At 52.8% G+C, this 13,928-nt stretch overlaps 1 protein-coding gene across 1 annotated transcript in view; it reads right to left on the bottom strand.

The window, feature by feature from the left end:
• The window catches only part of PITPNM3 (PITPNM family member 3), a 103,148-nt gene extending 96,832 nt beyond the window's left edge, over positions 1 to 6,316 (bottom strand). Inside the window, exon 1 of the mRNA XM_072619049.1 lies at positions 5,730 to 6,316. Within this exon, the coding sequence (XP_072475150.1) occupies positions 5,730 to 5,772 (43 nt within the window). The 5' untranslated portion in view covers positions 5,773 to 6,316. The remainder of the gene's footprint in view (positions 1 to 5,729) is intronic.
• Positions 6,317 to 13,928: the final 7,612 nt, after the last annotated feature.

The raw sequence follows: 13,928 nt of genomic DNA, 5'->3' as shown, positions 1-13,928 counted from the left end.
GGGGCACTCACCCCAGGAGAGACCAATTATCAGCCTGGTCAGGCCCAATGCCCAGACTCCTCACACACAGTCAGACATTTGGGACAGCTCCTGGCAAGGTCAAGACCAATCCCTTACCTGGATCTTGGGTTGGATTTTTAAAAATGCCTAATGCATCAGGGAGCTAGTCCTCAGTCTGGCACCTCCCTTGTTCCACACAATTCCCACTGCAGCCCCATGTGGGAGGGGGAGGGGAGGAGGAGATGCAGAGGGCAGTGATATATCCCAGTCTGGGATCTGTGTCCTCTTCCTCTGCCATTCCAGGTGCCACCTGAATGAATTGATGTTTTCAGACAGGGCAGCTAACAGACTCTTCTACCCCTTGTTAGGTGGACCCTGGCCCCAGCCCACCCTATAGTCTTCCATTCTAATGCCCGTCTGGGAACCTTCTGGAAGTACCAGCAGTGGGGAGTAGTCATCAGACTGGACAAGTCTTTGGAAATTCCCCATCCCCTGCCTGATATGTGCCTTGGGAAGATGTGCCTCTTGTACACAGTTGCCTCATGTTCCAGATTGTAACAGGCCATCAGCGATGCCAGCCCACCTAATCCAAGCTCAGCAGCCTTCTGGGCTCTTCCCCAGCTCCTGGCCAGCCTCCAACTCACCATCAACAAGGTCAGAGAAAGGTATTCATCACCAAATATGAAATGTGCCCCAACACCTCCATGTCTGCTCCCAGGCCTAAATCAAAAGTCCTCTACTTACCCTTCAAGGCCCTCTTCCAAAACCTAGCCCCACCAGGAAGGACTTCCTGCCTATGGAGAGACCTACTCTCTTAGGAGTATCCCTACTGTGCCTGGGATGCCAGGCCAAAGTTCAAGTTTCCTCAACAATTTTCAGGAGCACCCCCAGGCAGGAGCATGGGCTTCTCATTTTCATCTCATTGTCATTTCCTCCCCAACATACAATGTCTAGGATGGCTCAACCCTCAATCCATGATCCCCAGCCACTTCTGACTTGATTGGGTCTCAGTTTCTTTGTCTGTCAAATGAAAGGGTTAGACTCGACCTCTCTAAGATTCTCTGGTTCTGTGACTTACCCCAGTGAAGCCCCTCCCTGACAGGGTGAGATTTCCCTAGAGACCCACTTCCCCACAGTACAAAGCATCCTTCCCACTTGTGCACATTCAAAGTGCCCACTTATCTTCAGTGTCTGCATTTTCTCAAATCTCCCAATTCCATGCCCTCCACATAAATCTCCTGATTGGCCCTCAGCCCTGAAACTTGGTCTGGAAAGAGCTGAACAGGGACCCAGACTTAGAATAGGAGCTATAGGAGGCCAGTCTGGAGATGTGATCATTCATTCTTTCCTCAAGTGCTCACTACCTACTAATCACTAGGGTCACAAGGAGAAAAATAAAAAACCAGCCCTGCCTCAAGAAGCAAGCATTCTCCTCCCTGAATACAACATGTTTTCAGTCAAGGAAATGCATGGCATGTGCAAGGACATGTGCACACATGCACACAAACACATGTTAACAATCAGTAGGACATTAGAAACAGAAGGGGTCAGAAAAGGCCTCATGTAGGAGAAAACATTTCAGTGGAAACATGAAGGGCAGAACAGAGGAAGGAGTATATTCCAGTTCGGAAGGATGGGGCCGTGTAAAGGTGTGCAGATGCCCTGTTGTATAGCAGAACCAGCAAGCTTGGCTGGTACATAGAGGTCAAAAGGGAGCCAAAGAGCAGAGAGCCTGCAAAGGTCAGGTTAGAAATAGACATCAAGCTGTTACCAGATCCAGAAATCAGTTGGGGGAATTTGTATTTGATCCTTGAGGCAATAGGGAGCCACTGGAGTTTATCAAGCAGAGGTGACACAGTCAGACTTGTGCTTCAGGAAAATCACTTTGGTGGCTGAAAGGAGGATGGACTGGAGTGTGGAGAGACCTGAACTGAGCAAGCATCCCCCCAGCACCTGTTGCAATAATCCAGGTATAAGAAGATGGGCATCTGCACTGGAGGAGGTAGCGGTGTCAGAGGAGAGAAGGGGGCATATTTGAGAGATGCTATGAAGGTGAAATCGACAGGAGATGCTGCAGAAGTAAAATTGGCAAGAGATACTTTGGAGGTGAAATTGGACAAAAGACATTGCAGATGTGAGACTGACCAGAGATGTTGCACAGGTGAAATCAACAAAAGATGCTACAGAGGTGAGACTGACAGGCTTTGGCATCATATGGAATTTTCGAGTGGGAAGAGCAGAGGTTCCAAGGTCATGCATTGGAAGGTTGGTGGGGCCTCAGGATAAATCCTTTGGAGGAGGGGAGAGTTTTGAGGGGAAGATCATGAGGCCTTCTTTGGATTGTTGAGTTTGAGACACCTACAGGACATTCTGTGACAAATGTCTAACAACAGTTAGTCATGCAGGGCTGGTGCTCAGGGGAGAGGGTGCATAAATCATAGATGGGGGTAGGGGGAAGGTGCTTGGTAATCTATCCATAGAGAGAAATTTGGTCTGAAAAAGAATAGGCTTGGGGAAGAGGGGAGAAGGGAAAGACCCAAAACTAAGAAAGAATACAGCTGTGAGCTCTCAAACTTTAGGAAGGCTTCACCTGTTTCCCCAGCTCCCAGTCCAATTGAGAAGGAGGAAGCCAGGTCCTCAAAGAGGCCCTCAGAGTCCTGAGCAAGGCCTGAGGCCAGGCAAGTGTCAAGTGCTCAGCTCCTGATCCCAGAACTGCTGCTGTGGCAGAAAGCCCTCCTCCTAGCCCCTCTGCTTAGAGGAAAGAAGAGTTCTAAGATGGAAAAGCCAGACTAGCCTGCTCTCCACAACCATCCTGGGAGGGATCCCCACTCAGAGAGTTCACACTGACCAGGGGGAAAATGACTAGATTTTGGCAGAGAAGCCTGGTCCCAGGCATTTCTAGCCCTAGGCCTGGGATCTTGGGGCTTCTAGGCCAAGAAGTAGGCAACGGCCTTCAGGACAATGGTCATTCACCAGTCAGACTACTGCCCTGTAGGAGATAAGACCCAAGTCGAGAGGAGGACATCTCAGGTTGGGTAACCTAACAGGCAAGGATTGAGAAGCAACTCCTAGGGAAAAGAGACAAAAGGCCTCACAGCCCAGCCCAACCCAGCCCTTCAAGAGGGCAGATCCATTCCCTCACCCCACTCTTTTTACAGCTTCATTAAGGGGGCAGGGCAGAGAGGAAAGAGACCAGATTCATCAAGACCAGTTAGGAGGCTTGGATAAGAACCAAGGTAAGAGGGATATAGGGTGTTAGTGGTGCAGGATGAGAGAAGGGGACAAATGGGAGAGAGGGTGGGCAGGCAGAATTCACAAGGTTTTACAGCTATTTCTGGGTCCTGGGGTTAGAGGGAGAGAAAAGAGCTAAGGATCGCTCTGAAGGCAGGAACCTGGGTGACAAGAAGGGACAGTGGTGTCCTGGACAGAAAGAGGGGGGCTGAGAAAAGGGGGGTCGGGGAGGGATGTCAAGCAGACTAGTGCATTAGAAGTCAGGAGAGAGATGAACAGGCTGCCAGAGAGATGAAACCAGGAGAAAGTTGAGGACAGAGAAAAGAAGAAGAAAGAGAGAAAAGAGGGGGGGCCCAGGCCTAAGTACTGGGTGGCTAAGACCATCAGAGGGAGTAGGGGGACAGGAAAGAGCTGAATGAGCCAGCAGAAGGGCCAGGGAGGAGGGAGGCAGAATGTAGGGGAATGGGGCTGGGAGGTCACAAATCAGGGAAAGCTAAACTCTGGGAAAAGAAAGGCTCAGTCACCCCCAGAATCCTTCTGATCCAAGAGCCCAGAGAAGGGCCAGGAGGCACTGGGATGGGAGAGGGGGGTTGGGGAGAAAGTGAGCAGTAGGGGCTGGGCCTGGGATTCCATCTGAGGGAGGAAACTCCCCTACAGGTGCAGGTTGGCGCCTCCTCTGCCAAGGAGAGTCTTAGATAATTGCCTAGGGCCCTAGAAAAGGAAAGGACTTGACCAGGGTCACACAGCCAAGACAGGGTAGGGGTCTGACTGACTGACAAAGGACTTGACCCCAGGTCTTCCAGCTTCGTTCTCTTGTTCATAACTGGATTTGAAGTTTTCCTTTCTCCTGTGCCCCAATACCTCTGGCCCGTCTGTAACGAGCTGAGATCCAGAGTTGTGACTATAGCTGGAATGTGGACTTACGGTTCTGAAGAGAACAAGCACTTTGCCTGGAGTAGATGAACCAGAAGGGTGGGACACCTTATGAGAGAAGGGTCCCCTTAGCCTAAGGCTGAGGGAGAGGCACTGACTGCCCCCACCCCCTCCCCACAGGGCCTGGCATGGTGGCCCTACCAAGCAGCCAAGGGCATGCAGGCCTTCCCTTGGCAGAGGGCATACAATGAGAAAGCCAAAGCCATGGTGGGTGTGTGTGTGTGTGTGTGTGTGTGTGTGTGTGAGACTGTGTGTGTGTGTGACAGTGTGTGTGTGTGTGTGTGTGTGTGTGTGTGTGTGTGTGCGCGCGCGCGTATGAGTGTAGGCAGGGGCAAAGGAGAAGGCAGCTTTCCTGGCAAGAACTCCCAGGACCAGGGGCTCAGAGTTGGCTGGGGGTGGGGGGAGTATAGCTGGAAGGAAGGGATGGATAAAGGAGGCTGGAAGATTTGCCGAGTTTGTCCCTGGGAGAGAGCAGGTGGAGGGAGACAGGAGAGAGGAAGGCTGCCTGCCTGCCTGTAACAGTGACTCTCACACATCTCTGTCCAGGGATGAAGGCTCTCAGGAGTCGTCCAATCCCGGCCAACTTCTGCCCCCTGACCCCAAGGGGGTCCTGGGCTCAGAGAAGACTGGCCCCAGCTTCAGCAAAGTTCCCTAGTGCTCCAGCTGCTTTTGGGTCAGCCAGCCCTTTCCCTCCTCCTCCCCCGCCCCCAGCTCTGGCGTGAAGTCTCCCGTAAAGTGGAGAGGTGTGCCTGTCCGGGCCTAGGTGTCCTTTGCCAGTCACCAATGTCAGGGTCAGGGTCACCCTGGGAAATCACCAAGAGGCTCCCATCCCATCGCAGCAGCAGCACCCAACCCATGGCACATCCAAGGCCCATGGGGTAGGGGGAATACGGAGTGTGATCAGCCACATTCAAACCGCACCCCTCCCCAGCCCATCAAGGAACTGCCTTCCCTGACCAGTAACCCGGCAATGGGAGAAGAGAATGGGGGAGGGGGGCGACCTGGCCAGGCTTCTGTACAAGCGCGCACAAACGGGCAAGCACACACACGCACACATACCTTTAGTGCCCCCCCCCGCTCATGCCCGTCCCCTCCCTTTTCCTGGGCAGGCTGGGTGGAGAAAAGGTGTCCCGCCCCGTGGCTTGCCCGAGCCGGACCCACCCCCGCCCGGCTACAAGCTAAGGGGCGGGGAAGGGGGCAGGGGGGCCTCGGCCTGGGGGCGGGGCCGGGTCTCCAAGACAGGTGGGCGGGAGGCGAGGTCCCGGGGCCAGGGCTGGGCGCCCCCGATGCCCCAAACCCGCTGGGGCCCCTGCGCAGGCGAAGAGCGGGGAGCCCGGGTCCGGACGGACGGCGCTAGGGGGAGGGGCAGCGGGCCGGAGCAGGGCTGGGGGCGGTGCGGGCTGTTCCCCCCGCCTCGGACACACCCCACCCTGCCCGCCCGCTTTCCAGCCCCGACGCCCGGGGGAGCTGGCACCTTCCCCCAGCCAGGGCTCCCCGCCTCTCACCTGGCGGGGGTGGGGGGGCGGTCGTTGTGCAGGAATGCGCCCCCGGGGCCCCTCCCTCACCTGCGCGGCTGCTGTCGGGGCCGGCCCCCGCGGCCGTGGCCATGGCCCGGCTCCTGCCCGCTCCTGGCTGCGCCCCGGGCCCCCTCCCTCCCGGCTCCGCTGCCGCGGCCGCCGCCGCCTCCTCGCCCGGTCCTCCCGCTGCCTTAAAGGCGCCGAGCAGCGGCCTCCGACGCGGGGGCGGGAGGAGGAAGAGGGAGGAGGGCGGAGGAAGAGGGAGGAGGGAGGAGGAAGAGGGAATAGGGAGGAGGGAGCGAGCTGTGGCTGCTGCCCCCGCCCCAGACCCCGGAGCCCCGATCGGGGAGGCCGGAGCGGGCCGGGGGGCCGCAGCCTGGAGACCCCGAGGGGTGCACCAGAGACTGACATCGAGAGCCTTGGAGTCACACAGCAAGCGGCCGGGCCAGATCGGAGCTTCCAGACCTCGAACAGAGACCAAGCGGAGGCCTCGGGGCCACCAGTCTCACGGCCCCCTCCCAGCTCTGGCTCCTGCGGAGGTCTGGGGAGAGTAGAGGGAGGTCACCCTGCCGCCAGCCCGAGGGAGCTGGGTGCAGGTCCCCCTTCAGAGGCCACGGAGGTCAGAGGGAAGATGGTAGCCTTCCCCCACCCCCATCCCCGGGGCCCCCGGTCGGACAGACCCGGCCCTGAATCCCGGCTCACTCAGCCTCTCTGCTCCAAGCTCTCCAGGGCAGGGGGCCCCAGAGGAAGCCCAAATGAGTGGCTCAGCCAATTCCACCCACCCACCCCTACCCGACCAGGAGGCTCTCCCCTTTCCCCCAAGACCACAGAACCTGAGAGACCTGAGAGACCTGAGAGCTGCCGACTGGCACCCTCTGAACCTTCTCTCCCCCAAGCTAGATGCCTTGCCCTGGGTTTTCACCCTCACCTCCTCTGGTAGGCCCAGAGTGTTGGGCTCAGTGAGAACCTGTTGGGCCTACTCCTATTTGGTTCTGTAGGGCCCTGGGGGAAAGCATTTCTTCTCTTCTAGCCTTGGTTGCCTGATCTGTAAAACTGGAGTAACACGGTAACACCACCCTTGCAGGATTGTTGAGAAAATCAAGGAGCCATTTCAACTTACCATGAATTTATTAAGCACCTTCTGTGTTCCAGCCACAGTAGAGGTGCTGGAGGTACAAAGACCAAAAAAGCACTTTCGAGGCCCTTCACCCCAATTCTGTTGAAGGAAAGTGCAAAATCCCAGGCCCTCTTCTGTGCCCCAGTGAAAGAGCAAGTCCACGGACCACAGAGCAGTGGCTCAGGAGGCCCTACACCAGAGAAGGCAGAAGGGACCCCCCCCCCCAGGGGCACAGGAGGGGAGCTTGGAAAGGCTCTGAATAGAGCCCAGGATCACCTACCCCCACAGCAGCTCTCCTTGGTTCCAGTGCCAGAAGGGAAGAGCAGGGGGCTGGCAGAGGCAGCTGATCCTCCTGCCTCATCCTCCAGGCAGAACCTCAGTTTCCTCACTTGTCATCCAGTCGGCCCTCAGTGGCCTTGGAGGGCCTTCCAACTCTTGTTCTCAGATCCAGTGTAAATGTTATCCCAACCCTACACAAACTAGTTAGTACTGAAGCCCTGCCCACATTGTAGTGCCCAGAAGGAGCACCTTACGGGCTGTGGCAGTTGCTTACCAATTCCTGTGCTAGAGGTAGAGACACAAAGTCAAAGGATAGTGCCTGGCCTCAAGGACAGACACACAGCTATGCAGTTCGGTACAAAGCCACGGTCAAGTTGGCAAGGTAAATGCTGTGTGAAGGGCAGGCTGGGGGGGGCCAGGAAAGACCTCCAGAAAGACAGCAGAGATTCCCAGAGGCTGAGGAGACATGGGCACAGAGGATCGTGAGTTCGAAGAGGTGACTTTCTTCCCTTCTGCCACTCACTGGCACATCAGGTGAAACACACTACCTGACAACTGACCAGTGTTGCCAACCATTCATCTGAAAATACACCAGAGAGAAAACTAGTACCTGAAGCAGAGAAAATGAAATAGGAACACCACCTGAATATGCCAATGAGAGAAAGGCTGTTTATTTCTGCAGAACCGTTGTAATGGTCCAGGAGAGCTCTAAGATGACTCAGAACGTTCATGCCCAGCGATCGTGGCTTTCAAACAGCTTGACTTTGTGGGGCACGAATGAAAACATTCATAACATCTGGGTCGTGATTAAACAGAACATGAGATAGGATTACAAGGTCAAAGAGGGGAACAAGGAAGCAGCCTGGTACCTTGTCCAGAATATAAGTGAGCTATGCACGTGTCTGACCATCCCTTGGGAATCCATCGCACTTGAATGTTGAACCCTTGTGACAGTTTGGAAACAATTTGATGACTGGTTGAGAAACTTCAGAAACATATTGTGCTCAGTCAGAAGTGATCAGTGTTTGATGTGAAACACCAAAATCTTTTTGTGTGTGATCATAATGGGTTTGAAACAAATCTATCATGCTTACAACACAACATGCTTGTTTTCCCAGAGGAAAACTATTTGGAACTTAGTCAATTATTTCCTGCTTAATGTGCCACTAAAGAAATATCCTTGAGAACCCTTGGTCCATCATCTCTCCAATCCCCAAGGGTTTCTTGAAGCACTGCTCTAATCCATCCATTCTGTCACTGACCAAGAGTCCTTTCTACACTGCCTGTGACAGGTGGTCTCTCTATTTGGAAAGTTCCAGGGAAGAGGAGTCCAGCTAGCCCAGGCTACTGTGGAATAGCTCTTGGGAGTAGGTTTTTCCTGACATCCAGGTTATATCTGCCTTACTGTCACTTCTCCTCCCCCCCCCCCCCCCACATCATTCCTAGGTTGCAAGCCTGAGGGTCTGGGAGGTTGGGGCTGCTCTTGACAGTAACAGAGAAGTTGAGGGCAGGTGGAAAATAATTAGGGAAAAAAGTTCAGTTTGGGACACATTTAAGACATCCATTTCAAGATGTATAATAAGTAGATGTGAGAATGGAGGTTTATTATCATCCTGGTAGAAAGTGGGATGGTATTTCCCTCCTGCACTGAGGGTCCAGGTGAAGCTGTATAGCATAAATGGGTAGCAGACTCAGTAAGAAGGGTTGCCTCATTTTCCCCACCTTCAGCAGCCCATGGTGCCTGGCAGCAGTGATCCGAGGCTGAGGCCCTGCTAGACAATACTGGGGAAATGACAAAAGATTCAAGGAAGAGCGATTTGAGAGGGGAGGGCAGCATGGTGTGGAACTGGTTCACCAAGGAGTCAAGATGAGAAGAGGACAGGGTGCCTGGGTGCAAGGGAGCTGGCCTGGGAGAGAACTGAGGTTCAAGGGATGGGAGGTCACTGGATGAAGAGCAGTGTTTAGAAGGGAAGGCAGAGTAGAAGCCTTGATAGATTATGGTCAGGTGAGGGGACTTTGACATTCTTGAGCAAGAAGGGGACTGGCAAGATCAAGCTGCTCACTGTCTTTCTCTGTGGCTGAGATGGGTGGAGGTGGATCTCCTGGGAGGTGGGTGGCCTGAGGAGCTGAGTGGTTAGGGTTAGATTTGGGGGAATCTAGATAGTGAAGCCCTCTTCTCTGAGGGTAGGATTTAGAAAGGAGTGGAAAAACTGTGAACCAGGTATGGAACTCATTGAGGAGGGAGGATGGGATGGGACAGGCCAGAGAACTCTCACACTTGTCAAATCAGTTTACTACTACCCACTTCTGGTGATTCGAGTGGGCATAAATAATACTGCCAAAACCTAGAAAATGCTGACAATGATTCCAAAGTCTTGGTCAAGAATCCTCAGGGATGAAGAAGCCTTTACTGCCTCTGCCTATTGAAAGCAACAGCAGCTAGGAAGCACAGTGGATAGAGCACCCATCCCAGAGTCAGGAAGACCTGAGTTCAAATCCAGCCTCAGGCACTTACTAGCTGTGTGACCCTGGGCAAGTCACTTCCCCCTGCATGGAAACAATGAACATGAGCTTGGACAGGCTTGGAGAGGTAGTGGGGATAGAAGGGCCTGGGTTGCTACGGTGTATGGGGTCACAAAGAGCCAGATATGACTGAACTGATAAAGGTAAGCAATTCAGGAGAGAGGAGCAGAGGTGGCTAAGAAGACAGACCGGGCATGAACTGACACCCAGTGAAATGAGCAGAACCAGGAGAATCTTGTGCCGTGACCAGCTCCGATAGACTTGGCTCTTCTCAGCAATGCAAGGGTCCAGGACAATTCCAAAAGACTCATGATAGAAAACAGTCTCTATGTCCACAGAAAGGATGTGGAGTCTGAGGGCAGAAGGAAGCAGACTTCTTATTACCTTTTTCTCCTGGGGTTTTTTGGTTTGTGTTTCCTTTGCAACATGGCTAACGTGGAAATGTTTTGTCTCACTGCACATGTATAAACTGCTTGCCTGCTCAAGGAGGGAAGCAGAGGATTTGGAAGTCAAGATTTTTTTAAATAATGAATGTTAAATTTTTTTTCACATGTAATTAAAAATAAAATATAAGAATTCAAATTGTAAAAGAATATGTGTCTGTGGCCATGACAATCAAATCATATCAGGATTTAACATGGAAAGAAAGGAAGAAGAAAGCTGCTTGGTGATGTTTCTCAAGTCAGACCATGGAGCGTTGGCAGTAGAAATATCCAGAAACTCACAGGAGCTAAAATCACCCAAAAGGAGCCAATATAAGACATAGAGCTTCACATGTCTCTACAAAAATGCACAAAGGCTAGGTAGTAAGCCAGACAGATTGGCGGTCCTAAAGCCCTGCTGGGAAGAGACCAGTCACTAACATGATTCTGGAAGGAGCTACCATATTCAAAAGAAGCATCATAGATTTTAAAAAAAAGTTGAGCTTGATGCATTCACGAAGCCTCCCTGGCCCGTAAGCCTGGGTTGACTTTCCCGAGGCACAGTACTGCAGCTCCACTCCTAGGACTTCTACTGGCTGAGAGACCGCTGAGCCACAGGCCTGTTTCAATAAAGGAGTCTCCTTGGATCTGAGGGGAGGCCGCGGGAGAGAGAGGTGTGGTGCAGATTGAAAAGCCAACAGGAGGTCTCTGTGAGCCCCAGTCCAACAAGGGACCTGCATTTCAGCAGCTGTAGATCCTCTAGAACAGAGACCACCCTCCCCACCCCCACCCCCACATTCCAGCAGCTGTAGTGCTAGAAGACTCCCCGCCAGCTAGCTCTCTCAGCTCTGTCCATAGGAGCTCACAGATTGTCTTGCTTTTCCCAAGAGCTCATTTTCACTTGTGCATCCCCCTTCACCCCCCACCTTGGTATCCCGATAAAGAACTATAGCAGCTTTGGGGATGGACTTTCGTGTAACGGCATATAATGGGAGAGAGCCAAACTTGACAGCAACCGGGCAGAGTGGTTTTTATTCTGAACTCCTTCAGGGATGCTGAGCCTGGCATCTAATTGTTAAATTTTCAGGGTTTGCATTTACACCTAAAACATCAGCACACGCTACAAATCAGAGCTTGATTATTTTGATTGCGTAGACTTTGAAAAGTGATGGTGAGAATGTTAATTCTGCAGGTTAAACTTGAAAGTGTCCCTTGTCCATTTTGGAGGGAGAGAGCAGGTAGTTAAAACATTCACTAGTACTCTCCTGCCCTTTAGGCTGAAGTATCCCTAGACTGCTGTTCTACACTCCTACACTCCTGTTGGAGCCAGAACAATGATGGCATTGTCACCCAGCCGCAGCTGGCCTCTCTCCCACCTGCCCCTCACTCACCAGGCTGGCAGTGTAGACCAGCCATGGTCCTTGGAAACAGAGTAGCCAGATCCCAGATCATCCAAGATACTCCAATGAGTCATATTCAATTCAGCTCAATGAAGGCAGCCCCAGATGGAATCTTGTCATTGGAGTAGACTCCATACAACTTGGTCAGAAAGAGGAAAGGCAGGAAAAGCTTGGAAAGCAGATACTAAGCCCAGCCCAAAGGCACAAGAGGCCAGTGAGGAGACATCTGCTGCATCTATCTCTGCCACAGCTTTATGTGCCTTAATGATCACGCCATCCTTCAAGAAGAAGAGGCATCAATAAGCAAAAGTTCTGTTCTGAACTTGACTCAGAAACAGGAAAAGAGAGTTATTGGTAAAGGAAAGTCTGTGATGGTCTGACAGGCATCAACCAGGGGAATGCAGATTTCAAAAGATCCCTAAGAAAGATGACTGAGACAGGATGACCCTGGGCTGGGAGGCCAGTGAGGGGCAATGGGATGCTTTGAATGAAGACGAGAATGGGGAGGTATCCGAGGAGAACAATGTGGCTGCACAGGGAGCTCCCTAAACAAATGAGATTTTTAAAAAAGACTTGTTCATAAGATGGAAACAAGAGTAGGAGGGGCCCAAGAGAAATGCCAAAGGGTAGTGCAGTACTGTCAGAGATAGGGTAGGCAGGCTCAAGGCTCAAAGATGCACTGAGACAGAAGAAGGAAAGCATGGAGGACCAATTCTGTGTGTGTTCTTTTTCAGTGTAGGACACTGGGAACGCAAGAAGGTTCAAAGGGCTGGACAGCTGCTAGAGATGAATGACCACCAGTGGCAGAGAAGGCAGAGCCCATCAGCTTGAAGTTGACTCCTGTTTTCTGTCCAAAGGAGAGAAACACACATTTGGCTTAGGGAGGGTGGACCAGAGTGGGGAGCTAGCAAGGAGTGCCCGGCTGTCTTGGATGAGCTGGGCATCACTGGCTTCAGAAGAGCTCAATGCCAGGGCCCAGGTATGATCACTGAGCCCGGGAAGGGAAGATCCCCAGGGACCCAAGACTTGAGAGGGCAAATGTTGTCCTTGTAAACTTGACCTCAATTCCTGGCAAAATTCTGCTTCATGAACGCAGAGAAGAGCATGGTGAATGCCAAGGGCCAGATCGAATCCTCAGACCAACTCTATCTCTTTTTGGATGGGGTCGCTAGAATGGCAGTGAAGGGCACTGATTGCTACAGTTCACCTAGACTTTAGCGTCAAAACTTCTCCTATGCTGTTTTTGAGAAAAGTGATGTGAAGAAGTAGTGGGCCAGGTCCACCGGGCAATCAGCAAACATTCCCCTCCTCCCACACAACCAGACCTGTGACCCTGACTAGCTGGCCACTTAAGTCTCAGCTTCCTTGGCTGTAAAACAAGGGGGTTAGACTTGATTTCGAAAGAGTTGCTATAAGGGAAGGCCCTGTGAGGATACAAGCACCTGGGAATCCATGTTCTCATGGGGTTAGATATGTGAGGTGGCCATGGGTGAGGAGCAGAGAGAGCCCAACCTGGTGACTCAGGGCCAGGGCAAGTTGGCCTTTCACGTGACAGTTGTGGGGCAGGAGCCACTGGAGGGAGTGATGTGGTCAGATATGCACTGAAGGAAAGTTGCGTTGGCAGCTGCATGGAAGACAAAACTGAGGCAAGGGAGACCATATAGAGGCTGCTGTAGGGGTTCTAGGAGAGGCAAGATGAGCCTGGCCTTGGGTAGTATGGCCAGAGGCTCCTAGACTTGGCCACTTGGTACTCCAGGCCATTGATCATCTACACTGGTGCAGGGCATTTCCACACTGGAAGTTCTTCTAAGGCCGCAGTAGTGCTTGGCTGGCTTACCAGCTCCATCCCAAACCAGACAAGAACATGACATACCTGTCCTGGATAGACACAGATATCTGGTCTCAGGGTTGTGCTCAGACAGACAGACAGATGAGGCTGGACATCTCCATCCCTGAGAAGATGAGCACTCAGGTTCCCATGGGACTTCTCAGGCTGAGGTCTGGGATTTGATGGCTTTCCGCTGCTCAATGGGGTCCCAGGTAGGGTCTCCTTCGGCCCAGAGCCTGGCTGTCAGCTCCTGAACCACCTTCCCAGGTCATGTTTCCAAACTGGCACAGTGGGCATGTTCTCTCCAAAGGGCTGAGCCTACCCTGGGCAAGAGACTCCCAAGAGGTTAGTAATGTGATCAGGTCAACTGTGATCTTGGCTTAGCTGAGACCCCCCAGGGTGACCTTGGGCTGGCCCCTTACCCCTCTCTGGGTTTCCTCATCTGTAAAATGAGGGTTTGGAGACAGGAGACTGGGCCAGGTCCTTCCTTGTGACCTATGGGGGTCCCAAATGCCACCCCTGCCTGGATACCTATGTGGGCTGTGCTTCCCTGCTCATCCTCACCCCTGCCTTATTGTCTCCAGGCTGGCTTCTCTTCAGGGCTCACTGAAGGCCTTCCCCAATACTGTCCTGGTTCTCCCCCCACGCCCCAACACCCCAGCCTTTTGGTACTGCTCC

This window comes from Notamacropus eugenii, chromosome 6, assembly GCF_028372415.1.
Source record: "Notamacropus eugenii isolate mMacEug1 chromosome 6, mMacEug1.pri_v2, whole genome shotgun sequence".
NCBI classification, from domain to species: Eukaryota; Metazoa; Chordata; class Mammalia; order Diprotodontia; family Macropodidae; genus Notamacropus; species Notamacropus eugenii.
Note: the sequence above shows the minus strand (reverse complement) of the source record. Positions and strands in the feature narration are given on the sequence as shown.